This window comes from Dromiciops gliroides, chromosome 1 (genome assembly GCF_019393635.1).
Source record: "Dromiciops gliroides isolate mDroGli1 chromosome 1, mDroGli1.pri, whole genome shotgun sequence".
In the NCBI taxonomy this organism is placed as follows: Eukaryota; Metazoa; Chordata; class Mammalia; order Microbiotheria; family Microbiotheriidae; genus Dromiciops; species Dromiciops gliroides.
The window spans coordinates 431,189,413-431,215,214 of NC_057861.1; the positions used below are offsets into that span (position 1 = coordinate 431,189,413).

The 25,802-nt window shown below is 40.5% G+C and overlaps 1 protein-coding gene across 3 annotated transcripts in view; it reads right to left on the reverse strand.

Moving 5' to 3' along the window:
* PDE8B (phosphodiesterase 8B) overlaps positions 1 to 23,885 on the reverse strand; it is a 343,581-nt gene extending 319,696 nt beyond the window's left edge. For 2 of the 3 annotated variants that reach the window (XM_044003530.1, XM_044003528.1), the window contains exon 1: positions 23,606 to 23,882. In XM_044003530.1, the coding sequence (XP_043859465.1) occupies positions 23,606 to 23,827 (222 nt within the window). In that variant the 5' untranslated portion in view covers positions 23,828 to 23,882. Of the gene's footprint in view, positions 1 to 23,605 lie in introns of all 3 variants that reach the window. The other variant, XM_044003545.1, reaches the window with a different exon arrangement.
* Between the last annotated feature and the right edge of the window lie 1,917 nt (positions 23,886 to 25,802).

Here is a 25,802-nt window from a genome sequence, read left to right on the forward strand (position 1 = left end):
AAAACTAGAATTGTGATTTCACTGATATAGGGAACCTCCCCCCGCCCATGAGTAACCTCTTTCTACAAATTGAAGTAGGAGCTTTCTCTGCCACCAAAAAAGCTGCCTGGGCATTGAGAAGTTAAATAATTTGTCTAGGGCCACACAGCTTAGGTCAGAAGTGGGACGTGGGGGCAGCTAGGTGGCACAGTGGATAAAGCACCGGCCCTGGATTCAGGAGTTCCTGAGTTCAAATCCGGCCTCAGACACTTGACACTTACTAGCTGTGTGACCCTGGGCAAGTCACTTAACCCCCATTGCCCCGCAAAAAAAAAAAAAAATTAAATTAAAAAAAAAGTGGGACGTGAGGAGCAGTTAGGTGGCACAGTGGATAAAGCACTGGTTCTGGATTCAGGAAGACCTAAATTCAAATCCAGCCTCAGACACTTGACTAACTGTGTGACCCTGGGCAAGTCACTTAACCCTCATTGCGAAGAAGAAGAAGAAGAAGAAGAAGAAGAAGAAGAAGAAGAAGAAGAAGAAGAAGAAGAAGAAGAAGAAGAAGAAGAAGAAGAAGAAGAAGAAGAAGGAGAAGGAGAAGAAGAAGAAGAAGAAGAAGAAGAAGAAGAAGAAGAAGAAGAAGAAGAAGAAGAAGAAGAAGAAGAAGAAGAAGAAGAAGAAGAAGAAGAAGAGCCCAAGTTCTCTTGGCTATGAAGCCAGCTCTGTATCCATTCAGCTATGTCGCACTGTCTCTCTATAACAGAACATCTCAAAAGTCTTAATGCAGTTTCGAGCTATTAAAGCTTTAATCACATTTTAACAACTTTTTAAGCTTTAATAACTTAAAACTGCACTAAGACTTTTGGAACATCCTATATATAACAATATAGAAAACTACCCATTAATAATCTGATTTTGTAATTTTAGAATGTCACACTGAATTTTCTGAAAAAGGGACACATTAGCATTTTGAATTTAGAAATGGAACAGAGCTCATGACTAAGATGGATGGGAGAAGTCCCTTTCTCTGCATCTCCCTATAAGTACATACTAACCATGCTGAAGAGAATCTCTAAATCCTCTCCAAGAGGAACATCAGTATAGCTCTTAATGGCTTACAAAGCACCTTCCTCTGAGCAGCTCCTGGAGGTAGTATCACCTCCACTTTACGGACAAGGATACTTTAGTTCCTAGAAGTTAATTGAAGTGTACACAGTCACCAAGCTAGTGAGTAGTCAAGCCAAGTCTTGAACCCAGGGTCCTCCAACTCTGAGCTGTGTGACCTGTGAAAAATGTCCGCCCTCTTCCTGGCATCTCTTTGAATAAGAAGAATTGGGGAGACAAATTCTGGGCTGATTCTGGGTAAGGAAGAGAGATATTTCTACCTATGCGTTTGTGGGAGTTTTACTTTTCCATGGGGATGTACAGAGTTGGACTGTGTTCTGAGGTCCCACTGTCCCTCTCGCTTAATGGGACACACATTAAATGTGACTATGCTCTGCATCCCAAGGGTCTCAGGCTCAGAAATGAGGGGAAGCAAGACCTGTCATCCCCCTCATAACTGGCATGGCCTCACACACACATACACACACACACACACACACACACATTGTAGGTAGCCTATTAAAATCTTTTTTTTTTTTTGGATGAGGAAAGAGGGAAGGAAATGGAATAAGCAGTATACAGTGCTTACTATATGCTAGGTACTGTGCTAAGAGCTTTTTACAAATATTATCTCATTTGATCGTCATAAGAACCTTGTGAGGTAGGTGCTATTATTTCCATTTTACAATTGAGGAAACTGAGGCAAATAGTGACTTCCCTAGGGCCACACAGCTAGTAAGTATCTGAAGCTAGATGAACAGGTGTCTCCCTGACTCCAGACCTAGTTCTCTAACCATTGTGCCACCTAACTGCCCAAGGAAACCAGACCTGTGATTTCATTGGTATACACTATTCCCAGTGACGAAACTTCCTCTACTAATGCATAGCAGCACCTGTTCTACAATTTATAATCCCAGAGTTGCCTAGGACACTGCCAGGTAAAGTGGCTTGCTCATATAATTTTTTTTTTTTGCTTTTTGCAGGGCAATGAGGGTTAAGTGACTTGCCCAGGGTCCCACAGCTAGTTAAGTGTTAAGTGTCTGAGGCTGGATTTGAACTCAGGTCCTCCTGAATCCAAGGCCAGTGCTTTATCCACTGCGCCACCTAGCTGCCCCCTTGCTCATATAATTCTAACCATGTTACTCCCCTTCTCAAAAACCATCAATGACTCCCCAATGATTCCAGGATGAAGCACACACTCTTCAGCCTGGAGTTTAAATTCACCCATTATATGACATCCATATAATGACTCACCCAGGGCCACACAGTCAGTGTGTGCTATAGGCTGGACTTGAATCCAGTTCAACTGGGTGTGTCTAAGGCCTGCTCTCTATCGACTATGCCACACTGCTTCTCACATTCAGATATTGACTTTTTTTTGGAAGCCCTGCTCCCATGCCACCTCCTTCCTGAGGCCTTCCTTGATGCTTCTAATGAGGAGGGTTCCATTCCTTCTGAAATTTCTCAAATCACTCTGTTCAGGCTTCACCAGTGCATCTGCCATGGCATAACCTGCATTAGAGGTATTTATGTCTCTCTCTTATCCTGATAACCAGATTTTAAATTCCTTTGAAATGAGGAACTATGTCACATTTCATCCTTGTATTACCAGTACCTAGGACAGAGTATACATGTTATACAGTTTGGCTGAATAGTGAAGACCATTTCTTCTTCTCCTGGTGTGAAGTAATACTGCAAAGTGTTTTCCTACCTCCACATCTCAGGGGAAAAGCAGACTTAGGTTATTTGAACAACCCCAATTAGTTGCCCCTCATGAGGGATTTCCAGGGATTGCCAGGAAGTTAAAGATAGACTGAAACATTTTATCAAGTTTCTACATCTAGGAGAAGTACTGACATGGATGACCACCACAGACTGGGAAGGCACCTTTTGTCAACATGGTGTCAATGATGGAGACCAGCTCTAATGTGAAAGGAAAGGAGGAGGTTCCAGGGTGAACTTTTGTGTTACATCTGAAGTCAACCGGAACCATTGCACAAGAGGTGGGTAGCCCTACCTCATGGTTGACTTCCTGAGGAAATTGTGGCCATCTGGCATGAACTCCCTAACTCCCCTACTGCACACCTCAGAAGCCTTATCAATCATCCATCCTCTTCTTCCTTAACTCTGATCTCTGAAGGAAAAGAGGCCCTCCCTTACTTCTGCCCTTGATCTGATCATCTCCTGATTCCTCCAAGAATAAATATGTTTGATCAGTCTTTTTTCTCTTATTCCCAACTGCCTATAGATGTGCCTGGGTCTCCCCTGATTTTCTCTTAAGCTGTCTGAAATATCTCCTTCCTTCACTGCCAAGCACCCAGAGAAGGTCATTGATATGCACTGACTCCCCTTCCTAATCCAACCTTCTGTCATATGGTTTCTGACCCTAATATGCCCCTGAAACTGCACACTCAAGTCTACTAATGATCTTTTGGGGGGGGGCAGGACAATGAGGGTTAAGTGACTTGCCCAGGCTCACACAGCTAGTAAGTGTCAAGTGTCTGAGGCCCGATTTGAACTCAAGTTCTCCTGAATCCAGGGCCACTGCTTTATCCATTATGCCACCTAGCTGCCCCCTACTAATGATCTTTTAACCAGTAAATCCAATAACCTTCTGATTTGTCCAGAGCTTTTGATATAATCCCTGTTTTGTCCTTCATTCCTTCCCTCTCACTCAACTCCCATATTATGACACAGTTAGGTGACTTAGTAGATGGAGTTTGGGAAGACCTGAATTCAAATCTTGCCTCAGACCCTTACTAGCTAATTAACTGTGTGACTATAGGTAGGTCACTCAACCTATATCAGGCTCTGTTTCCACATCTGTAAAATGAGGGTAATAATATCACCTACCTCACTCCGTTGCTGTGAGGATCAAATAAAGTAACATAGGTAAAGCACTTTACAAACCCCAAGTTCCATCTATATCTAGGTTTTGTTATTATATCCAATCAGCTACCAAGACATATTGGTTCTACTGCTGTAACATCTGCCCACTTTTCTCTAGTTATTGGTAACTGCCTTAGCTCAGACCATCAACACCGCCCACCTGGGCCATTGCAATAGCTTTCTAACTGATCTCTGTGCTTCCTGAGATAGAATTCTGACCACCTTTCTCCCCTTTTCAAAACCCTTAAGTGGCTCCCTATTGATTCTGGGATAGAGCACAAAGCTCGTGAGCCTCAGCTTTAAATTCCCCCATTATATGGCTCACAGTCTGATTTCACATTACTTTCCTCTGTATTCCATCCAAACTGGACTAGCGGCTATCCCCCAAACTCATCATATTTCCATGAATATTCCTTTTCTTTCTTCAAGGCACAGCTTAGCATATACTTCCAGAAATGATACAAATTTCTCACTCTAATCTCCTATTGTAAGTCCTCTTTGTCTTCTTCAAATGACCTTTTTATTAATATGTGTGTATGTCTCCTCTGACACTGCCATCACCCTGGTCAAGGCCCTCATCACCTCATCACCTGGACCACTGTAATAGTCTGCTGGTGGGTCTGCTCTCCACCAGGCTCTGTCCACTCTAGTCCAGCCTCCACTCAGCGGTCAGTTGGATAAGTCTGGTCATATCAAGCTCCACCCCCACCATTCAATAAACAGCGACTCCCTATTATACTTCCAGTATCAAATATAAAATCTTGTTTGGTGTTTATTTCCCATCCAGCTGACCTAGATTTCATGATCTCCAGAAAATGATCATTTTGCAAGATGAAATCAACAGAAACTCAGACCTCTTCAGATCATTTCTCCCTTCAGGTACAGATCCTCATCATGCCCATTCATGGGGGAACTCTTCCTTCCCCCCCTTTCTGCTTTTTTTCATGTGTTATCTTCTCCCTGTAGACTGTGAGTTCCTTGAAGGCAGGGACTGTCTTATGCCTTCCTTCGGATTCCTGGTGCTTAGCACAGTTCCTGGCACATAGTAGGTGCTAATAAATATCTACTGACTCTGATTTCCTCTGACTTCATAACTTAGACCTTTCTTAGCCTTCCAGTCTGCTTTCCCCTTCTTCACTGCCACATACTCTGCGATCCAAAGACATTGACCCATTTTTCTCACAGGACAAGCCAGTTCCTGACTCGGGACATTTTTTCTGGTTGTCTCTCATGCCTAGAATTCTCTGTCTCTCTTCATCTCTACCTTCCAGCTTCCTTGATTTCCTTAAGTCCCAGCTAAAATCCCACATGGTTTTCCTTAACACGAATGCCTTGTGTTTAGGCAGCGAGGTGGTACAGAGGATAGAGCACTGGGCCTAGGATTAGAAGACCCATCTTCATGAGTTCAAATCTGGCCTCAGACACTTACTAGCTATGTGACCCTGGGCAGGATATTTCACCCTGTTTACCTCAGTTTCTTCATCTGTAAAATGAGCTGGAGAAGGACATGGCAAACAATTTTTTCCCTTTACCAAGGAAACCCCAAAATGGGATCACAAAAAGTCAGACTCACCTGAACAACAATAAAAATTCCCTTTATTCATAATCTCCAATTTTTCTTGCATTATCTTGTTGATACATAGTTGTTTCTATGTTGTCTCCTCCCTTCAGCTGTGAGCTCCTGGACAGTAGCAAAAGACTGGGTCTTTTGCCTTTTTCCGTAACCCCAGAGTTTAGCACAGTGCCTGACACACAGTTGCTGACTGAGCAACATCTCATATTCTATCACAGAATATGTGTTCCTTTAGAGCATGCTATAATGGATGGAGTATTGGACACAGAATCAGGAAGACCTAGATTCAAATCCTACCTCAGACATTTACCAGCTGTGTGACCCTGGGCAAGCTATTTGACATTTGTGAGCCTCAGTCTTCTCATCTATAAAATATGGATACTAATAACATTTACCTCATGGGGTTGTTGCGAGCATCGGATGAGATAGTATTTCTCTGTTTTTGTTTGTTTTAGTTTTGGTTTTGGTTTTTTTGCGGGGCAATGAGGGTTAAGTGACTTGCCCAGGGTTGCACAGCTAGTAAGTATCAAGTGTCTGAGACTGGATTTGAACTCAGGTCTTCCTGAATCCAGGGCTGGTGCTTTATCCACTGCACCACCTAGCTGCCCCCGAGATAGTATTTCTAAAGCACTTTGCAAACCTTAATGCTCTACCTATCCTGCCTCAACTTCTCTGCTTACCTCCCATCTTGCATTTCTTTTTCTTTTTTTGGGGGGGGGGGTTGTGGGGCAATGAGGGTTAAGTGACTTGCCCAAGGTCACACAGCTAGTAAGTGTCAAGTGTCTGAGGCCGGATTTGAGTTCAGGTCCTCCTGAATCCAGGGCTGGTGCTCTATCCACTGCACCACCTAGCTGCCCCCCATCTTGCATTTCAATTTGCCTTTCAGACATCTCAAACTGGATGTCCAGTAGACATCTTAATGATGACATACCTAAAACTAAATTCATTCTCTTTCCCCCATACCCTCCCTCCCCACTGTCCCTATTATCATAGAGGGGCAACACCATCTTCCCAGACCCTAAGGTTCACATCCTGGGAGTCATCATGGACTCCTCACCTATATCCAATCTGTTGCCAAAGTCTGTTGTCTTCACCTTTGCAACATCTCTCAAATCTTACCCCTTCTCTCCTCTGACACTGCCCCTGCTCTGGGGCAGCTCCTCTTCACAAGATAGCCACTGGTGGGTCTGCTTGCCTCAAGCCTCTCCTCACTCTACTCTATCCTCTGTCAGCCACTAAAGTGATTTTCCTAAAACACAGGCTGGACCATGATACCTATTATTCAATTAAACTCCAGTGGCTCCCTACTGCCTTTAGGAAATTCAAAATCCTCTGCTTGGCATTTGAAGGCCTTCATAACCCAGCCCTGTCCTAGCTTTCCAGTCTTCTTACAACTTACTCGCCATGTAGTATTCCATCCAGTGACACTGACTTCCTGGTTGTTCCACAAACAAGACACTCCATCTCTTGGCTCCAGGCATTTTCTCTGGCTGCCCCCCTTCCATGCCTGGAATATACTCCCTCCTCATCTCTGCCTACTGCCTTCTCTGGCTTCCTTTAAGTCCTAACTAAAATCTTATCTCCTCCAGGATTCCTTTCCCAGTCCCTCTTAATTATAGTGCCTTCCCTCTGTTACTTATTTCCTATTTATCTTGCTTATAGCCTGGTTATATATATTTGCTTGTTGCCTCCTCTGTTAGATTGTGAACTCCTTGAGGGCAGGGATTGTCTTTTGTTCCCTTTGTATCCCCAGTACTTAGCACAGTGCTTGGCCCATAGTAGGTACCTAATAAATTTTGGTTGATTGAATAATTTATTTTCCAGGGCAATGAGGGTTAAGTGACTTGCTTAAGGTCACACAGCTAGTCAGTGTCAGGTGTCTGAGGCTGGATTTGAACTCAGGTACTCCTGAATCCAGGGCCAGTGCTTTATCCACTGTAGCACATAGCTGCCCCCTTATTCTTTTTTAATAACCAGATACAGGTTCATGTGACCAATATAAAATACAAATGGGGCAATGCAGTAGAGGAAGACTGCAAATGTAACAGAGAATTGGGCAGAAGAAGAGAAAGTTCTTAGAACATCACAACAAGTGACGTTAGTTTCAAGTTAGCCATTATTTTTGTCTTTGTATTCTTATGTGTCTAACATAGTGTCTTGCAGAAAGTAGATGCCTGGAAAAAAAATTTGACTGAATTGAAGTAAACAACTGTCACTGAAATTGTATATCTCTGGGAAAGTGTTGCTTATTATTAGGCACTGACAAGTTCTGATCAAACTTCTAGTTGTTTTCCTGGATCTGTAAATAAACTTTTTCTCCATTGGGTTTTGAACACTCATGCTTCACAGGCATGAGTCACTGACAGTACATTTGGTGCCTCCACATTGTGACTTTCCTAAATTTTCTAGGTAGGGACAATGAGATGGAAAGATAAGAACTCCCCCAAAGTGTATCCTGGTCTTTTGGGTCACAGGAGACTCACACTCAGTAGAATTGAATATGTATTTGGAAGAGAAACACTGCCATTTCGTTTATCGCATGGGCTTTGATTTCTTCACTTATTAAAATTGATCTAAGCTATTATTTTCTTAATTGTGAACTGTCACACTCCTCTCCAGCCCCTAATACTATCTATCACCCTTCCCAGGTAGGGTAAAAGGGTAGCATTCCACAGAATTCTAGGTGGAGGGAGAAGGTATACTGGAGGTGATTTTGATTTAACTATGGCCTGGAATGACCATCAGACTCTTACTAGATGTGTAACCCTGAGCGAATCACTCAATTCTGTTTGCCTTGGTTTCCTCACTTGTAAAATAAGCTGGAAAAGGATATGGCAAACCACTTCAGTGTCTTTGCTAAGAAAACCCCAAATGGAGTCATGAAGAGTTGGACACAACTGAAATGAATGAAAAACAACAATAGAATGACCGCTGAAAATTAGCACTGCCATGGTCTGGCCTCCATAACCATGTGCTGTAGTTGGAAAGGACACAGGACTGAAAGTTTAACAACCTGGATTCTGTTTCCAGCTCTCTTGTTAATTAGTCTTTGATGGTCCTCCTTTTTCTTACTGATGCCTCCCTTTTTGGTGATTTCACCCTAAAGGGAATATTCTCAAAGGAAGAAAAAGGGAAAGAAGGTAAAACATCAAGGCATTAAGGGAGGCAGAAGATTTTGAGGATCAAGGTGAGCCTTATATTTAAAGGTGTAGAATGTGAAGGCACCCTCTAATTCACAGGTCAAATTCCCACAGAGAAGGTTCAAGGTAATCTGTGGGTCCGCATATACTAAAGTTCATGAGCCCCCATCAATGTGTTTGTCTTTAATAATCATTCAGAGTACACAATTAATTCAAAGCAAAGGAATTTAATTAAATGGCATAGTAATAAAAGCACAAACAAAAGATTTCTCCTATAATCCTGAAGCACATTCTTTAACAAATATACACACCATCACTGGGAAGAGTTGACATACAGAGGGAAGACATGTAAAGAGACACATTGGTAAGGAAAACATGACCAAGACATGCAAGTCAAAAAGCAATTCATGCCACCAAGCTGCAGATCTACTGATGTTTTCTTGTGATGGTGTGATGCTGATTCCACCAGGTGTGCTCCCCACTGTGGTCCATAGGATAGGTAGATAGACTAACAGAAACTTTCCCACCAGATGCAGAGTCCCAACCAGACACTTTCTATTGCCCTGCCAAATACACAGCCTACTGGGTATGTACCAGTACAGTGGAACTTCTGACTTCAACTTCAAACCTTGGCTCTAGCAGTATCTATTCCTCATTGGAAGAGTAGTTTCTACCATGCTCTTTTAGCTCAAAAGCCAGAGACTTTTTAATAGCTCCTTTGGAAAAACTGGCAACCTTGTCTCAGCCACAGAATAAACAATAAATAGCTCTAAGGAAAAACAAATAAACAAACCCTTCTTTACTTTTTTGGTGTTGGGTTTGTTTACTTGTTTTATGGAGCTACCTCTCTGTTCCTTAAAAGAATATTAATTTTTTTAAAAAGGGCCTTTCATGACCAACAGGAAATTATTTATACCAGGTGCTGAGCTTGTTAGGACACAGAGCTAATGTTAGCTAAAGCCTGAAGGCTTAATCTTCCTTTCAACTGAACCTTCTACTTACAAGACTGTGTCTCAGCAGGTAACCTCATTCTAACCTCTGAAGATTGGTGAATAGGGGGAAAGCACAGACACAAAGTTGGGTCCAGAAATAAACCTCACAAAAGGTTTGGGGAGTATCCTACAGGCATGGTCAAGGCTGGACAAGAAGCCAGAGTTGGGTATGAGATGCAGCAAAAACTTCTGAAATGGTTAGGTAAGGAGGAAATCTAGTATGGGTGTTTCTGCAAAGGTTGTTAGTAAGGGCAGCTAGGTGCCAAAGTGGATGGAGTGTGGGATCTGGAGTCACCTTTCTGACACTTAAACACAAGCTGTGTGACCCTGGACAAGTCATTTAACCCTACTTGCCTCAGTTTCCTTATCTGTAAAATGAGCTGGAAAGAGAAATGGCAAATCACTCCAGTATCTTTGCCAAGAAAACCTCAAATGGAGCCATGAAGAGTCAGACATGACTGAGCACCACAATGCATTTGGTGACCACATAAGTTACTTTGAAAAAAAAAATGAGCTTCTCCCTGAAGACATTAAAATCAGTTACTGCAAAGGGATGTTCTTCTAACATAAAGGCGCCATTTGCCAGATTTTTCAGTCTGATAGAAATGTTCATATCAAGCCCTTGGTTACAAACATGATTTTATAACCAATCCTTCTGCCATTATTCCATCACCAGTTAGTTGGTCTCTGGAATTCCTTCACTTTTTAAAGTGCTCTCATGTTGCTAAGAGGGTCTTTTGTTCAGCTCTCAAAACAGAGGGGGTTTGATGAAAGCTCCCTAAGGAAGCTAATTTTCCTTCTCATGCATTCCATCCAGCTACAAGAGGGGTATTCTTGAATTTTTTTTCCCAAAATACACATGCACATAAACTGTGAATGTCTTCAATGGAACACCTAAAATACTGGTTCTTTAGAATAAGGGAATTTGTTTGTTTTTCTGTTATTTCATCAGCCCGGGTCCTCCGCCCCCACCTAATATGTTTATTACTTCCTACGGGTATGTCAAGCCCTGCCAGGAGTGCTGTAACTCATCCAGTTCACTAAGGTTCTGTTCAGTGTTCTAGGGAAGTAATTTGCCAGGCAATAAGTACCCTACGAGAGTCAGTGGCAGAAAAAGGAAGGTGTCTAGAAGTATTTAGCTTAGAGTGATATTAACACTGATTCATTTGGCTGATCTTGTGATGAATAACTCCAGGTTGGGTACTATTTATATCCATTTCATATATAAATTTGCCAATATCAAGAGTTAACTTTTTTATGTCATAGATCCCTTTGGTAGATTATAAAGCTTATGGACCTTTTCTCAGAATAATGTTCCTAAATGTACAAAAGAAAATAAATGGGATTACAAATACATTTTATGGCCCTTTCACAATGCAATATATACAGATTTTTCAGACAAAAAGGTTTTCTTGTCCTTTTCCTGTCTTCCTTTCATCTCTCCAGCAGCAGCTACAACTATCGGTACTAAGTCATCTCAGTAATGCTGTATTGTTGTTGCTAGGATGCACTCCTCTGGGATTCTCTGACATTCTTCACCATCATGAGCAACCTCTTCATTCGGGAACATTACCTCAGCCCTAGAATTCTCACCTTAGAAGTACTCTTTGCTCCTGGTGAATATGAAGAATTTGAAGAAACATGGGAAGAGTTCTTATATTAACTGATGCAAAGAAAAGGAAGTAGAAGAAACAACATGTACAATAATAGTTTAACATGCAACAACAGTTTAAAGGCAACAAAGGATAATTTAAAAAAACTGACCATTGGTAATAATTATAATGATTAATTTTAGCATAGGAGAAGAGCCAAGAAAAGCATCTCCCTTCTTTGCATGGGGTTTATGGGTATAGAATGTTGTATATGTGAGTCAACAAACATTTATTAAGCAATTGCTACTTCCAGGCACTGTGCCTGGTTTGCTTAATTCTGTATCCTTCACTCACATCTCCCATTTCTCTTCTGCTTTCCTACTCCTTTGGTTTTAAGTCTATCTTTTGGACTCTATACTTTCATCCTCATCAGTGGCACGCACCCTGGCACTGTTCAATCCACTGATCACACCAAGGAAGCTGCTGATTCCTGGCATCGAGAACCTTTGTAATAGAAAGAACATGGGCACTGGAGTGACAAGATTTGGGCAGGGGTCACAGCTCTAGCACTAACTAGTTTAGCAAGCCCCTTTGCTCCTCAGTGTTCTCATTTATGAAATGGTGGTAATGATGCCTTCCTTCTGGAATAGCTGTGAGGCTTTTAATTTGCAAAATATGAAGTGTCACATAAAGGTGAGCTAGCATGCCACTGGCAGCAAGCCTTTATGGCCACCTACTATGTGGAAGGCACTGTGCTACCATCCCAGGGTGATGCAGTCAGGAACAAGCCTGAGTCTTTGCTATGAAGCAATAACTAATAATAAATACAATAACAATAACTAACAATAACAGTATTGGGATAACTTGTGCTAGGTATCAATAAAGGCTACAAGTAAATAGTGCTACAGAAATTCAAATAAGTAGAACTGGCCAAGCTGGGGAGGCCTTGAAAGAGGAGATGATGGGTGATCTGTTCCATGAAGGGAAGGTACAAGTACAGTGAGGTTGGCAGAACATTTCAAGCAAAGGGAATGACATGACCAAGGATAGAGATAAGAAGGGTAATGGTGCTTCAGGGGGCTGGAATGATGATCCATTTGAGTATAATAGAAGCTTCCTCTTAGTTTTAAAAATAAATAAATAAAGACAGGTTGAGACCAGATTGTGGAGGGCCTTGAATGACAGGCTAAGGAGTTTAGATTATGAAGAACTGTACCAGAGGGGCAGCTAGGTGGTGCAATGGATAAAGCACAGCTCTGGATTCAGGAGGACCTGAGTTCAAATCCGGCCTCAGATACTTGACACTTACCAGCTGTGTGACCCTGGGCAAGTCACTTAACCCTCATTGTCCTGCAAAAAAACAAAACCAAAACCAAACTGTACCAGGAAGCAAGAGAACTGGGTTCTAGTCCCTTCATTATCACTTGAGCCCTTCCAAATAGGGATTGCTTTATTCTTTGTATTTGTGTCCTCAGCACATAATACAGTGCCTAGAAGGCATTTAAATAAATATTGATTGATTGATTGATTGACTGATTGATTGATTGATTGATTAGGAACATAAGTTTCTTGAGGGCAGATTGTTTTGTTTTTGTCCTTGGAACTTCCTTGTTCAGTGTAGTGCTAACACATAGTAGGCATTTAATAGATGGGTTTTGTTTTGTTTTGTTTTTTGGTTAGGCAATTGGGATTAAGTGACTTGCCCAGGGTCACACAGCTAGTAAGTGTTAAGTGTCTGAGGCCAGATTTGAACTCAGGTCCTCCTGAATCCAGGGCCGGTGCTCTATCCACTGCGCCACCTAGCTGCCCCTATGCCACCTAGCTGCCCCAACAGATGGGTTTTTAGTTGAATATTCCTACCCTGAACAAAAACAACAAGCACAGATCTAGGGACCTTGGAGGTCATTTGGTCCAACCCCCTAATTTTACAGATAGGGAAAGTGGAGTCAAAAGATTAAGTGACCTGTCCAAGGTCACACAGTTAATATGTCAGAGATGGGACTGGACTGACTTCACAAGCCAGTCTTATTTCTAGTATGTTGTTATTGTTCAATTGTTCAGTCATGTCCCATGGACATGTGACCCCATGGACAATGTCCAGGTATTCTTGGCAAAGATACTGTTGTGGTTTGCCATTTCCTTTTCCAATGGGGAGAAGATAAAGAACTGTAGCTGAGGTTCACATAGCTAGTAAATGTCTGAGGCCATTCAAACTCAGATCTTCCTGACTCCAGGACTGGTGGTCTATCCACTGCACTATCTACTGCCCTGTCTTTCCAATATACCATAGTTTTTAGGTTTTTTTCCCCCTTAGGACTCTTCTAACTATAAGATCCATGACTTTATTCTGTAGTTCCTTGTTGGAGCTAAATAAAATGTTTTTGACTACTGTAATCATTCACAAATGAATACATGACTTTAAGGCATTCTATGAAAGCCCATGTGCACTCATTAGCAGTAACAATCTTAAACTTCTTAGCCCTAAAGGCTCTAGGGAGCTGTCCTTGATGCAGGCAATTTAAGCAAGTTGCACAATTGTGAAGGATTCCTAAATCACTGTGCATAAGGTTCAGATCCCACAATAGAAACAGTACCTTTAGAAGGTGGGTGGTTGGCCACCAATAAAAAACTGATTTGTGTGTCTGTAACTCTTGATTTAAGGAGCTGATAAAACAATACTGTGCTTAGAGGTCAAAGTCAATAGGGATAGCATTGCAAAAAGAGCACTGAATTGGGAGACCTGGATTTGAGTCTTGATTCTGCTGCTTACTGCTGCTACTCGCTTAAGAATCTGGACAAGGCTTTTCACTTCTTATCCTCAGTTTCTTCATCTGGAAAATGAATGACTTGAACTAGATCAACTTTCACTTTTTTTATGTCATGGACCTTTTTGGAAATCTGCTAAAGCCTATGGAAACCTCAAAACAATGATTTTAGAAGTATAAAATAAATGATATAATATTACAAAGAAAATTATATTGTAATAAGGAAGGGAAGGATGGAGGAGGGGAAGGGCCCTTTTACATTCTTAAAAATTATTCAGGACCTCTCCCCCACCAAAGAGTTTTTTGTATTATGTCTAATATTTACTGCATTAGAAATTAAAATGTCTTAGTATTATTAAAATTTTTTGCCTCAAGAACACTCTGAAAGGGTCTAGAGGGTGCCCAGGAATTCCCAGACCACACTTTGAGGACCAATGATCTAGTCCAACTTTCTCATCTTCCATACAAAGAAACTCAGTCCAAGAGAAGGACATCAACTTGCCCGAGGCAAAGACAATGAATCTAAGGCAGAGTTGGGACTAGAACCTGTAACTCAGATGTTCTATCCCCCTGTTTTTTTCCACTGTCTATGGAATTTGAAACAGGAAGATGTGCATAGAGTTAAAATAAGGTACTGGAGCAGAATATGATGAAAATCATGATATCAGACAAAGTAAAGTCAAAAATAAACATAATTAAAAGAGATGAACAAGAAAACATTGAATAAATGATGAACATATATACACCAAATGGCAGAGCATCCAAATTCTTAAAGGAAAAGTTAAATGACAATTTTAGTGGGGGACCTCAATTTACTCCTCTCAGACCTAGACAAATCTAACCATAAAATAAATAAGAAAAAAAAATAGGAGATGAATAGAATTTTAGAAAAAATAGATGTAGTAGACTTCTGTAGAAAATTGAATGGAAATAGAAAGATGGGCATCTATTTCTTTGACTGTGAATGGCACCTCACAAAAATTGAGCTATATCAGGACATAAAAATCTCACAAACAAATGCAAAAAACTGGAAATAGTAATTGCATCTTCTGACCATAATGCAATACAAATTACATCCAATAAGCATAGATTAAAAATTAATTGGAAACTATATAAACTAAGGTTAAAGAATTAGTGAGTCCAAGAACAAATAAAAATAGTCAATATTTTCATTAAAAATAATGACAACAATGATACAGCATACCAATATTTGTGGGAGGCAGCCAAAGAACTACTCAGGGGAATTTTTATATCTCTAACTGCTTATATACATGTTTTTAAAAAATAAATAAAATAGATAAACCATTGGCTAATTTGATTTTTATTTTTTTAATTTTCAGATATAAATTCCCTCCCTCCCTTCCACCCCTACTGTACCCATTGATAAGGCAAAAAATAGTACACAAATGAAGTCATGAAAAACATTTCTGCATTAGCCATATTCAGAAAGAAAGAGAAAGAAAGAAAGAAAGAAAGAAAGAAAGAAAGAAAGAAAGAAAGAAAGGAAGGAAGGAAGGAAGGAAGGAAGGAAGGAAGGAAGGAAGGAAGGAAGGAAGGAAGGAAGGAAGGAAGGAAGGAAGGAAGGAAGGAAGGAAGGAAGGAAGGAAGAAAGAATGGAAATGTTTCAGTCTGTGCTCTGAATCTATCTGTTCTCTATCTGAATAGAGAATAGCATTTTACATCATGAATACTTTGGAGTTGTGATGGTTCATTGTATTGATCAGAGTTACTAAGTCTTTCACAGTTGATTATCTCTACAATATTGCTTTGTTACTATGTAGATATTTCTCCTTGTTCTGTTCAATTCATTTTGCATCAGTTCATATAAATTCTTGCCAGGTTTTTTTTAAAAAAATCATCCCCTACATCATTTCTCATAGCACAATAGTTTTCTATCTCATTCATATACCATGACTTTTTCAGCCATTCCAAATTGATGGGCACCCCTAGTTTCCAAATCTTTGCCACCACAAAAAGAGCTGCTATAAATATTTTTGTAAATATGGGTCCTTTTCCTTTTTCTTTGCTAGTGGTATAATCTTCTTGGTAGTGGTATGGTATTTCTGGGTGAAAGGGTAGGTGAAATTTTATAGCCCTTTGAGCATAGTTCCAAATTGTTCTACAGAATGGTTGGACTAATTCACAGTTCCACCAGCAGTGCATTAGTGTACCTATTTAGAAAAAGAAAAAAACCCATATTACCAGTATAAAAAGGAAGAGGAAATAAAACAATTATTAGGAGGTATTTTGCTCAACTACATGTCAATAAAACTGTGTAAATATTTACAAAGGAGAGAAATTTTGAAAGAGAAAGAATTTTGTTTGTTTTTTTTTTGGTAGGGCAATGAGGGTTAAGTGACTTGCCCAAGGTCACACAACTAGTAAGTGTCCTGTCTGAGGCTGGATTTGAACTCAGGTCCTCCTGAATCCAAGGCCAGTGCTTTATCCACTGCGCCACCTAGCTGCCCATGAGAAAAAAATTTTAAGAGTCAGAATAGAGAAAAAGAGTAGATCAGTGAATTGGGCATGCAACTTAAAAACTAGAAAAACAAATTTAAAAGCCCAAATTAAATGCTAAAATAGACACTCTGAAAATCAAAGGAGATATTAACAAAATGTAAAGTAAAAAAATCCATTAAACTATCAAATAAAACTAGGAAGTTTTTTGGGGAAATAATAAACATTGGCTAATTTGATTTTTAAAAAAGAAAAAAGTCAAATTATCAGTTTAAAAAATTAAAAAGATAAATTAGCAATCAATGAAGGAGGGGTGAAGCAATTATTAGGAGTTATGTTGCTCAACTATATGCCAATAAAACTGACAACTTAAATGAAATGGATGAGTATTTACAAAAAGAAAGAAATCAAACAAGCCATAAATGACCTCCTTCCTGGGGGAAAAACAGGACCAAATGGATTTATAAGCAAATTCTACCAAATATTCAAAAAACAATTGATTGCAATATTACACAAATTCTGAAGAAATAAAGGAGTCTTACCAAATCCCTTCTATTACAAAAATATGATTTTGATTCCTAAACCAGGAAGAACCAAAATAAAGAAAGAAAACTATACACTCATTTCACTAATGAATATTGATGCAAGAAAATTTAATTAAAATAATAGCGAGGGGATTACAGAACTATATCACAAAGATCATACACTATGACTAGGCTGGATTTATACTGAAATCCAGAACTGGTTGAATATTAGGAAAACAATAAGTAGAACTGATCATATCAATCACAAAAACACCAAAAATTACATGATTATTTCAATAGATACAAGAAAATCTTTTGAGAAAATACAAACCCATTCATGTTAAAACACTAGAAAGTCCAAGAATATATGGAGCTTTCCTTAAAAAGATATGTAGAATCTACATAAAGGAGAGAGCAAGTATTATCTATGTTGGGGATAAGCTAGAAGTCTTTCCACTAAGATCAGGTGCAAAGCAAGAATTTCCATTACCACCATTACTATTTAACATTGTACTAGAAACTGAATAAATGAGCATAAGCAATAAGAGGATAAAACCATCATTGGGGGGGAGTGGGGCAATGAGGATTAAGTGACTTGCCCAGGGTCACACAGCTAGTAAGTGTCAAGTGTCTGAGGCTGGATTTGAACTCAGGTCCTCCTGAATCCAGGGCTGGTGCTCTATCCACTGTGCTACCTAACTGCCCCCTAAAACCATCATTTTTAAATAAATGATATGATAGTTTATTTAGACAACCCTAGAGAGTCAACTAAAAACTTAATTGAAACAATCAATATCTTAAGTTGCAGGATATAAAGTAAATTCACACAAATCATCAGCATTTCTGTATACTACCAGCAAAATCCAGCTGGAAGTGATAGAAATTCTATCACTTTTCTACTTTAAATAGAAAAATTCTATTTAAAATAACTATAGACAAGATAAAATATTTGGGAGTCTAACTGCCAAGACACACACAAGTACTATAGGGAAAAAATGACAAAACACTTTTCACACAAATAAAGATCTAATAATTGGAGAAATGTTAATTGCTCATGGGTAGGCTGAGTCAATATAATAAAAATGACAATACTAACTAAATTAATTTACTTGCTTGACGCAATACTAATCAAACTACAAAAGAATTACTTTATCAAGCTAAAAAAATAATATCAAATTATTTGGAAGAACAAATGGCCAAAAGTATCAAAGGTATCGATGGAAAATGAAAAAAAGGGAAGGAAGGAGACCTAGTAATACTAGATCTCAAAGTTCATCAAAAAGCTGTAATCATCAAAACATTTTGGCACTGGGTAAGAAATAGAGAAGTTGATCAATTAACAGATTGGGTATACAATATACAGAAGCAAATGAACACAGTAATCTAGGGTCAAATCAACCCAAAGATCCCAGGTATTGGGGCAAGAATTTATTATATTACTAAAATTGTTGGGAAACCTGGAAAGTAGTCAGGCAGAAACCATATATAGGCCAGTATCTCACAGTGAATACCAAGATAAGCTCAAAATAACTACATTATTTAGACATAAAGGATGATATCATTAGCAAATTAGTAGAGCAGAGAAGAAAGTACCTGTGAATACTATGGATAGGGGAAGAGTTCATGGCCAACAGGAAATAGAGAGAGTCACAGGAGGCAAAATGGATCATTTTGATTATATAAAATTTAAAAGCTTTTGCACACAAAAAATCAATGTAGCTAAAATTAGAAGAAAAGTAGGAAACTGGGGGAAAAAATCTTTGCAGCAAGTTTCTCTGATAAAGGTCTCATTTCTAAAACCTATAGTAAACTAATTTAAATCTACAAGAATAAGAGCTACTCTCCAACTGATAGTCAAAAGATATGAATAGTCAGTTTTCAGAGGAAGAAATCAAAGCTAAACAAAAAGACATATAAAAATGTAATAATTAAAGAAATACAAATTAAAACTACTCTGAGCTACCACTTCACACTCATCAGATTGGCCATAATGACAGAAAAGGAAAAAGACAAATGCTGGAAGGGATGTGGAAAAACAGATACATTAATGCATTGTTGGTGGAATGGTGAACTAATCCAACTATTCTAGAAAACAATTTGGAATTATGTCCAAAACGTTTAAATTGTTTATACCCTTTGACTCAGCAATAATGCTAGGACTATACTCCAAAGAGATCAAAGAAGGAGAAAAAGAACCCACAAATATCAAAATATTTATAGCAGCTCTTTTTGTAGTGGCAAAGAATTGGAAAGTGAGGAGAGATGCCCATCAATTGAAGAATGGTTGAACAAGTTATGATATATTAATGTAAAGGAATATTACTGTGCTATAAAAAATAAAGGGGGGGGAATGGAGCAGCTAAGTGGCACAGTGAATAAAGTACTGGCCCTGGATTCAGGAGGACCTGAGTTCAAATCTGGCCTCAGACACTTGACACTTACTAGCTGTATGACCCTAGGCAAGTCACTTAACCCTCATTGCCCTGCAAAAAAAAAAGAAGAAGAAGAAATTAAGGGAATGGTTTCAGAAAACCTAGGAAGAACTGAATGCACTGATGCCAAGTAAAGTGAGAACCAGGAAAATAATCTACATCATGAATAGCATAAACAGCAATCTTGTAAAGACAATAATAATGATAACAGCACAAATTTAAAACTTTGAAAGACTTAGGAATTCTGAGCAATGCAATGAAACATCACAGATCCAAAGGACTCATGATGAAAAATGCTATCCACCTCCTGAGAGATAACTTTTGGACTTAGAAGGTGCAGACTGGAGTATGTGTGTATGTATGTATGCATGCATGCATATATAATACACATACACACATATATGCATGTATATATATTTACACTTACACACACAAATACACATATACATACACACACACATATATAAAATGGCCATGGCTAATGTGGACCTTTGATTTGCATGACTGTACATATTTGTTATAGTGTTTTTTCTTGCCTCTTCATTTGGTAAGAGAGAAAGTCGGGGGAGGGAGATAATTTGGAACCGAAAAAAAAATGAATAAAAAAGTATGCTTTTAAAAAATAAGTACAATTTTTAAAATAACAGTATAAAATAAGGGAATTGGACTACATGGCCACTGAGGTCCTTTCCCCCTCTAGATTCATGAGATCTTTAACAAGTAAACAGGTTGCCACATTTTAAGTGGTGCTTACTTGAGAAGGCTTATCCTGACAAATGACAAATTTTCTCACTTCATAACATGGAAATAACATATGAAGCTGTTGTAATCACACCACGTGGAATCCTCTATTATTTCCTAATTTTTCAAGAATTCAGTGGCCATGAAACTTTCTACTGCTTGCCCCGTACTTATTCCTGAGACAGGCTGGTTAAAAAAAAGGACAGACTTTTCCACCAGCACTAACTCAGAAGAGTTAAGGTTTCTTTCCCTGCTTAGAAAATGGCACTCTGTTTGTAAATAGGACCCTTTATTATGGGCCCTCAACATACGATGGCAATGTACCGTCAGTATTAATTCAATGTTCGTCCATTTCAACCCAGATCTATAGCTCCAGATCCTGAAAGAATTGAGATAGACCTAAAAACCATCTGATTTTGATGTGGTAGAATTTCAATAAAAACAAATCATCCCACAATTCTTGTCCAGACTTTCTTCAATCTAACTCTTCTCTTTTTTATCAGATACATTGTGATATGATGCAAATAAATATGTAAAGACAGTGCAAATGTTGTAGGTTGATTAATATTTTCATTCATTTAACCAACAAACATTTATCAATCACCTATTTTTTTGCAAGGTCCCTGCCCTTATAGAGCTTACAGTCTAGTAGGAGGATCCGGTATAAATACATAAATAAATATAATATATAATATTACATACATGCAAAACAATTATTTTGCCAAACTAAGTCTCACAGTGGATAGAGCACTGGGCCTTTGAGTAGGAAGAACTGAGTTCAAATCTGCACTCAGATACTTGCTTAGCTATGGCACCCTAGGTAAGTCACTTAACTTGTCTTTGCCTAGGAAAAGGCCCTTAATATAGTGCCTGGCACATGTTGTTGTTATTCAGTTGTTTGTGACTCCATTTAGGATTTTCTTGGCAGATATACTCGAGTGGTTGGCCATTTCCTTTTTCAGCTCATTTTACACAGGAGGAAACCATGGCACATACTAGATGCTTAATAAATGCTCATTCCCTCCCTCCCCCCCCCCTTTTTTTTTTGGTGGGGCAATGTGTTAAGTGACTTGCGGAGGGTTACACAGCTAGTCAGTGTCAAATGTCTGAGAACAGATTTGAACTCAGGTCCTCCTGAATCCAGGGCCACTTTATCCACTGTGCCACCTAGTTGCACCCCGCCATTTCTAAGATGGAATCTTATCCTAAGTGAATTCTTCCTCCCTTTTTGAAGAATAGAAAATCTATAAAGTTAAATGGAAAAGACCCACATGTGGCAGAACTACCAACAAAGGCCTCTTAGATTATACAATTCTATAAAACTGGTAATACAGCTATTTCATTCTCTCAGTTGCACCCTTACTTACTGAAAGTGTTTTGATTAAATGGCCCCAGGAAAGACATCAACTTAAAGTCTTTCCTTTTTCTTCATGCCATTGTTCATTTTCTTCACCATTACCCAATTAGTTTTGTTAAATAATTTCAGGGCTCCTACTACTTCCTGTAAAAAAAAAATCTTCGAAATATCTGCAATGTCATGATATGAGTGTTACAAATATCACTGGAGGGGGCGGCTAGGTGGCGCAGTGGATAAAGCACCGGCCCTGGGTTCAGGAGTACCTGAGTTCAAAACTAGCTGTGTGACCCTGGGCAAGTCACTTAACCCCCATTGCCCTGCAAAAACCAAAACCAAACCAAAACAAATATCACTGGAGCAAGCGTGTACTCGAACACATGCGCGCGCGCGCGCGCACACACACACACACACACACACACACACACACACACACACACACACACTGCCCAGTATGGGTACTCCAGTGAAGCAAGAATTCCAAGTGGCAACCCTGGCAACTCAGGCCTGCTCATTCATTCAATCATGAGTTCCTTCTTAAGATTGCCAACATGGAGAGGTAAATTAACGTCAGACTCGGCATGCTCAAAAACAACCTGCAACTGAAAACTGGATCAACCGAACTGCTGAGGCTGAGGCTTTACAGAGGAGATTTGGAAAGATTAAGACAACTATCTTTGTATTTATAAAGGTTAAGTAAAGTATTACGATTTCCTGTCCTGGCCTCAGCCCTCCAAACTGGGAGACAATTGCAACTTTCCCCTACTGCCCCGAGCAATCAGAGAACAGAGCACTGGATCCCAGAAGAACCCCGAAAATCCGTGATCTCTGATCCACTAGCCGATTCACCCGCCTCCTCCAGCCCTTCTGCGAAAAACAATCAATCCACTTCCCTTCCTATCCACTGCAGACTGTTATTACTGTAAATGTCGTCAATTAGAAGGAGACCCTTTTCCCCGTCCCTGTTCCTCAGTCCCGACCATTCCTCCCTCACAAACCCTCCGCCCGGTACAACTTCCCACCAGGCTACTGTTAAATCAATACGTTTTTTTTTCTTTCTTTCTTTCTTTTCTTTTTTTTTTCTGTTTGCCCAGCAAATACCGCCCTAGGTGGTTGCTTTGGAAAACAGTCTTAGGTCCTTTGGATAATCGGGGCTGTGGGAGAGGTAATATGGGCCTCTAAGGTAGGGTGTGTGTGTGTGTGTGTGTGTGTGTGTGTGTGTGTGTGTGTGTGTGTGTGTGTGTGTGTGTGTGTGTGTGTGTGTGTGTGTGTGTGTGTGTGTGTGTGTGTGTGTGTGTGTGTGTGTGTGTGTGTGTGTGTGTGTGTGGCAACAAGGCACAGAGGCAAGAGGCTGTAGCCTTCAGCTGATCGAGCCACCAGAGGCCGGCAACAGGGTCTCAAGCAGCAGAGGCTTTCCCCTAGAAAAAGAAAGCTGCTACGCAGCGAGAGAGGATCACACACACACACACACACACACACACACACACACACACACACACACACACACACACACACACACACACACACACACAGCTAAAGGCTAAACAGTGGTACCGGAGCGCAGGGTGCGAGCAGGGAGAGAAAGAGGGATCTGAGTGTGGGAAAAGTGAGGCGCAACAGGAGAAAGAAAGTCAAGTCGCCCAAAACATACACTCTCAGGGAGGGCGAACATGGTCCCCTAGGAAGAGATCGGGTTGCCTTTATCCAAAAGGAGCCTCCAAGGTCCTCCTAAGGCTAGGGAAGTAACAAGCAAGGAAGGTGGGCTCCAGGGAAGCGCCAAGTTACCCCCTCCCAGGGCGGCGATCTAAGAAAGCGCTCAATGATGAAACCTGGTGTATAGATGAAGGAACCCCTCTCCTCACCTAGCCTAGAAGAGAACGGGCCCACTGCAACCCTTGTGTCTATCTGGGGGTGTCTGGCTTTCCCCCTCTCCCCAGAAGAGCCCGAGTGTGAGTGACATGCCCGGGAGGTTGTTTTGCAAACAGGATTCGGTGATCCCGGCGGTGAAAGCTGCCGGCCTCCCCGCCCCCGGCTCCAGCTGCGCCCTCAGCCCCGGGGCTCACCTCCTTGCGGCTGTACCGCAGTCCCTCGCGGGCTCCCGGCTCATGCATTCTGGCCGGGGCAGGAGAGCCCGGTGTTGATCGCAGCGTGGGTGAGGAGGTCCCTTCCCCCGGGACGGTCCTGGGCTGCAGATGGCTCGGGGTCCCCGGAACAGCTCGGCGGCAGCTTGGTGCTGCTGCAGTCTCCGCGCCGCCCGCCCGCGACCCGGACCCGCACCCCCGCATCCTGGCTGCTGCCAAGTGTCTAGGACGCACCCGCACGTGCAAGGGGCTGGATTTCTCCAAGAGGCTTTTCCCTGGGCGCTAATGCTTCCCTAGTCCTCCTCCGACACGTCCCCAGGCTGCCCAATGGCAGGGTCCTAGCGCCCCACCGCGCGCCCGGGGCGCTGACTTAGCGCGGATTTAGCTCCCAGTCATTTCTTCTAATAACGGGATCTAGGGTTTTGGAGCAAGGGATCTTATCTAGACCACTTTCCTCATTTTTACATTGGTGGAAAATAGACTCTTAGAGGTGATGTGGCTTAGCAGTGCTTACAGAGGTACTAAATTTTATCAGGGCATGGAGTTCGGTCTTCTGCCTCCAAATTCTCTTCTTAGGCTCTTCTTTCTCTGACCCTCTGGAGATAAGAGTTTAGGACTCATCTTTTAGGGGAGCTAAATTCCTTTCTTTGTGACTCAGTATCCCATAGTGTGGCTCAGACTGGGTTGTATACAATATATCTTCCTTAAGGGCTGGGATGGTCTCACTATAGTATTAGTAGTCCTTGAGCACCTAGCAGAGTGCTTGACATACAGTGGGGTCTTAATAAATGCCGATTGTTGATGATGTTCTAATAGGGCTCCTTGCCTTTCCACCAGGCTCTTCTTCAGCACCCTAGAGAAAAGGGAGTTTAGGGCCTGCTCTGCCAGCTTCCTGTAACTCCAAAATGTTTAAATTATGAGACTATATAGATGTGCTTCCACTTAACAGCTTTATAATTTGGGGCTGTAAAGTAAGATACCATTGTCAATAAGAGACTTTCCCACTTTACTATAAAGTGGGCCTCTTGTTCTTGAAGGAATAACACAACAAAACCCAATTGTGAGAAAAATCAGGGTTCATTATCTGAACAATTAATGAACATAAGTCAAACACAAATGGATTGAAATATCCTGCATGTCTTTCCTTTATTCCCTTCTCAAACCTTCTCTTTAAGATGCTTGAAGCCACAGGTTTTTGTGAAGATCATCAGGCTTCCAAAATTCCACCCTGAATGGGAGCTAATCTACCTAATTAAATATTCTAACTGTAAATAAGTCTCAGGCATTTAGGCTGTCATTATTGCCACAATTGCCATAACCCTCCTTGGTAGAGTTCTAGGACTCCACAGGATATCTAGTCCTCCCGGGCATGGAGGAATTAGCAACAAAAATGCTCAAAACATTTGAAATCTCCATTTTCCCTTTGGCTGCCCACATGGCTTGAGTCAGCCCAGAACAAGGACCAACAACAGCTTTCATGCCTGCTGCGTTTCTCATCTAGCAATAATGATGAAAAATAAGACTTCTTATGGATGAAAAAGAAACCACAGCAAGTTGTTTTTAAGTAAGATTCATTTCAGAGGAAATAGGGAGAGAGAGAAAAAGAAAAGAAAAGAAGGGCATAATCCTTCTGACAGCTGGTCTAGGAGCTAGAGAACTAGACCTGGAGTCACAAAGACTTGGATTCAAAACCTGCTGTAATACTTCCTAGCTATGTGACCACAGGCAAATCATTTAACTCTGAACTTCAGTTACTCCATCTATAAAGTAACAAAAATAATATCCTCGTTACTTATCTTACATGGTCATTGTGGAACAAAAAGATATGCTAAGAAATATGCAAATAATAATTACTATTAATTTACAGTTCATAAATTACACACACATAAAGACTATCAATAGAATAACTCCTATTACCTTTACTTTAGGATGATAAAACTTAAAATTCCGAGGGACCTTAGAGATCATCTAATCTGAACCCTTTACTGTTCAGCTGAAGAAATTGAGGCCTACAAGGTTGAGAATTTCCCAAGTCTTTTAGTCTTAATCCAGTGCTCTCCAGCCTATATCACCCAAAGCATTTCCTTAAGGGTATCTTAAGGAAATTTTATTACTTCTACCTGCCCAGGGAGACAGAAAGCATTATTCTCTCATTTTAGAGATAAAGAAACTAAGACAC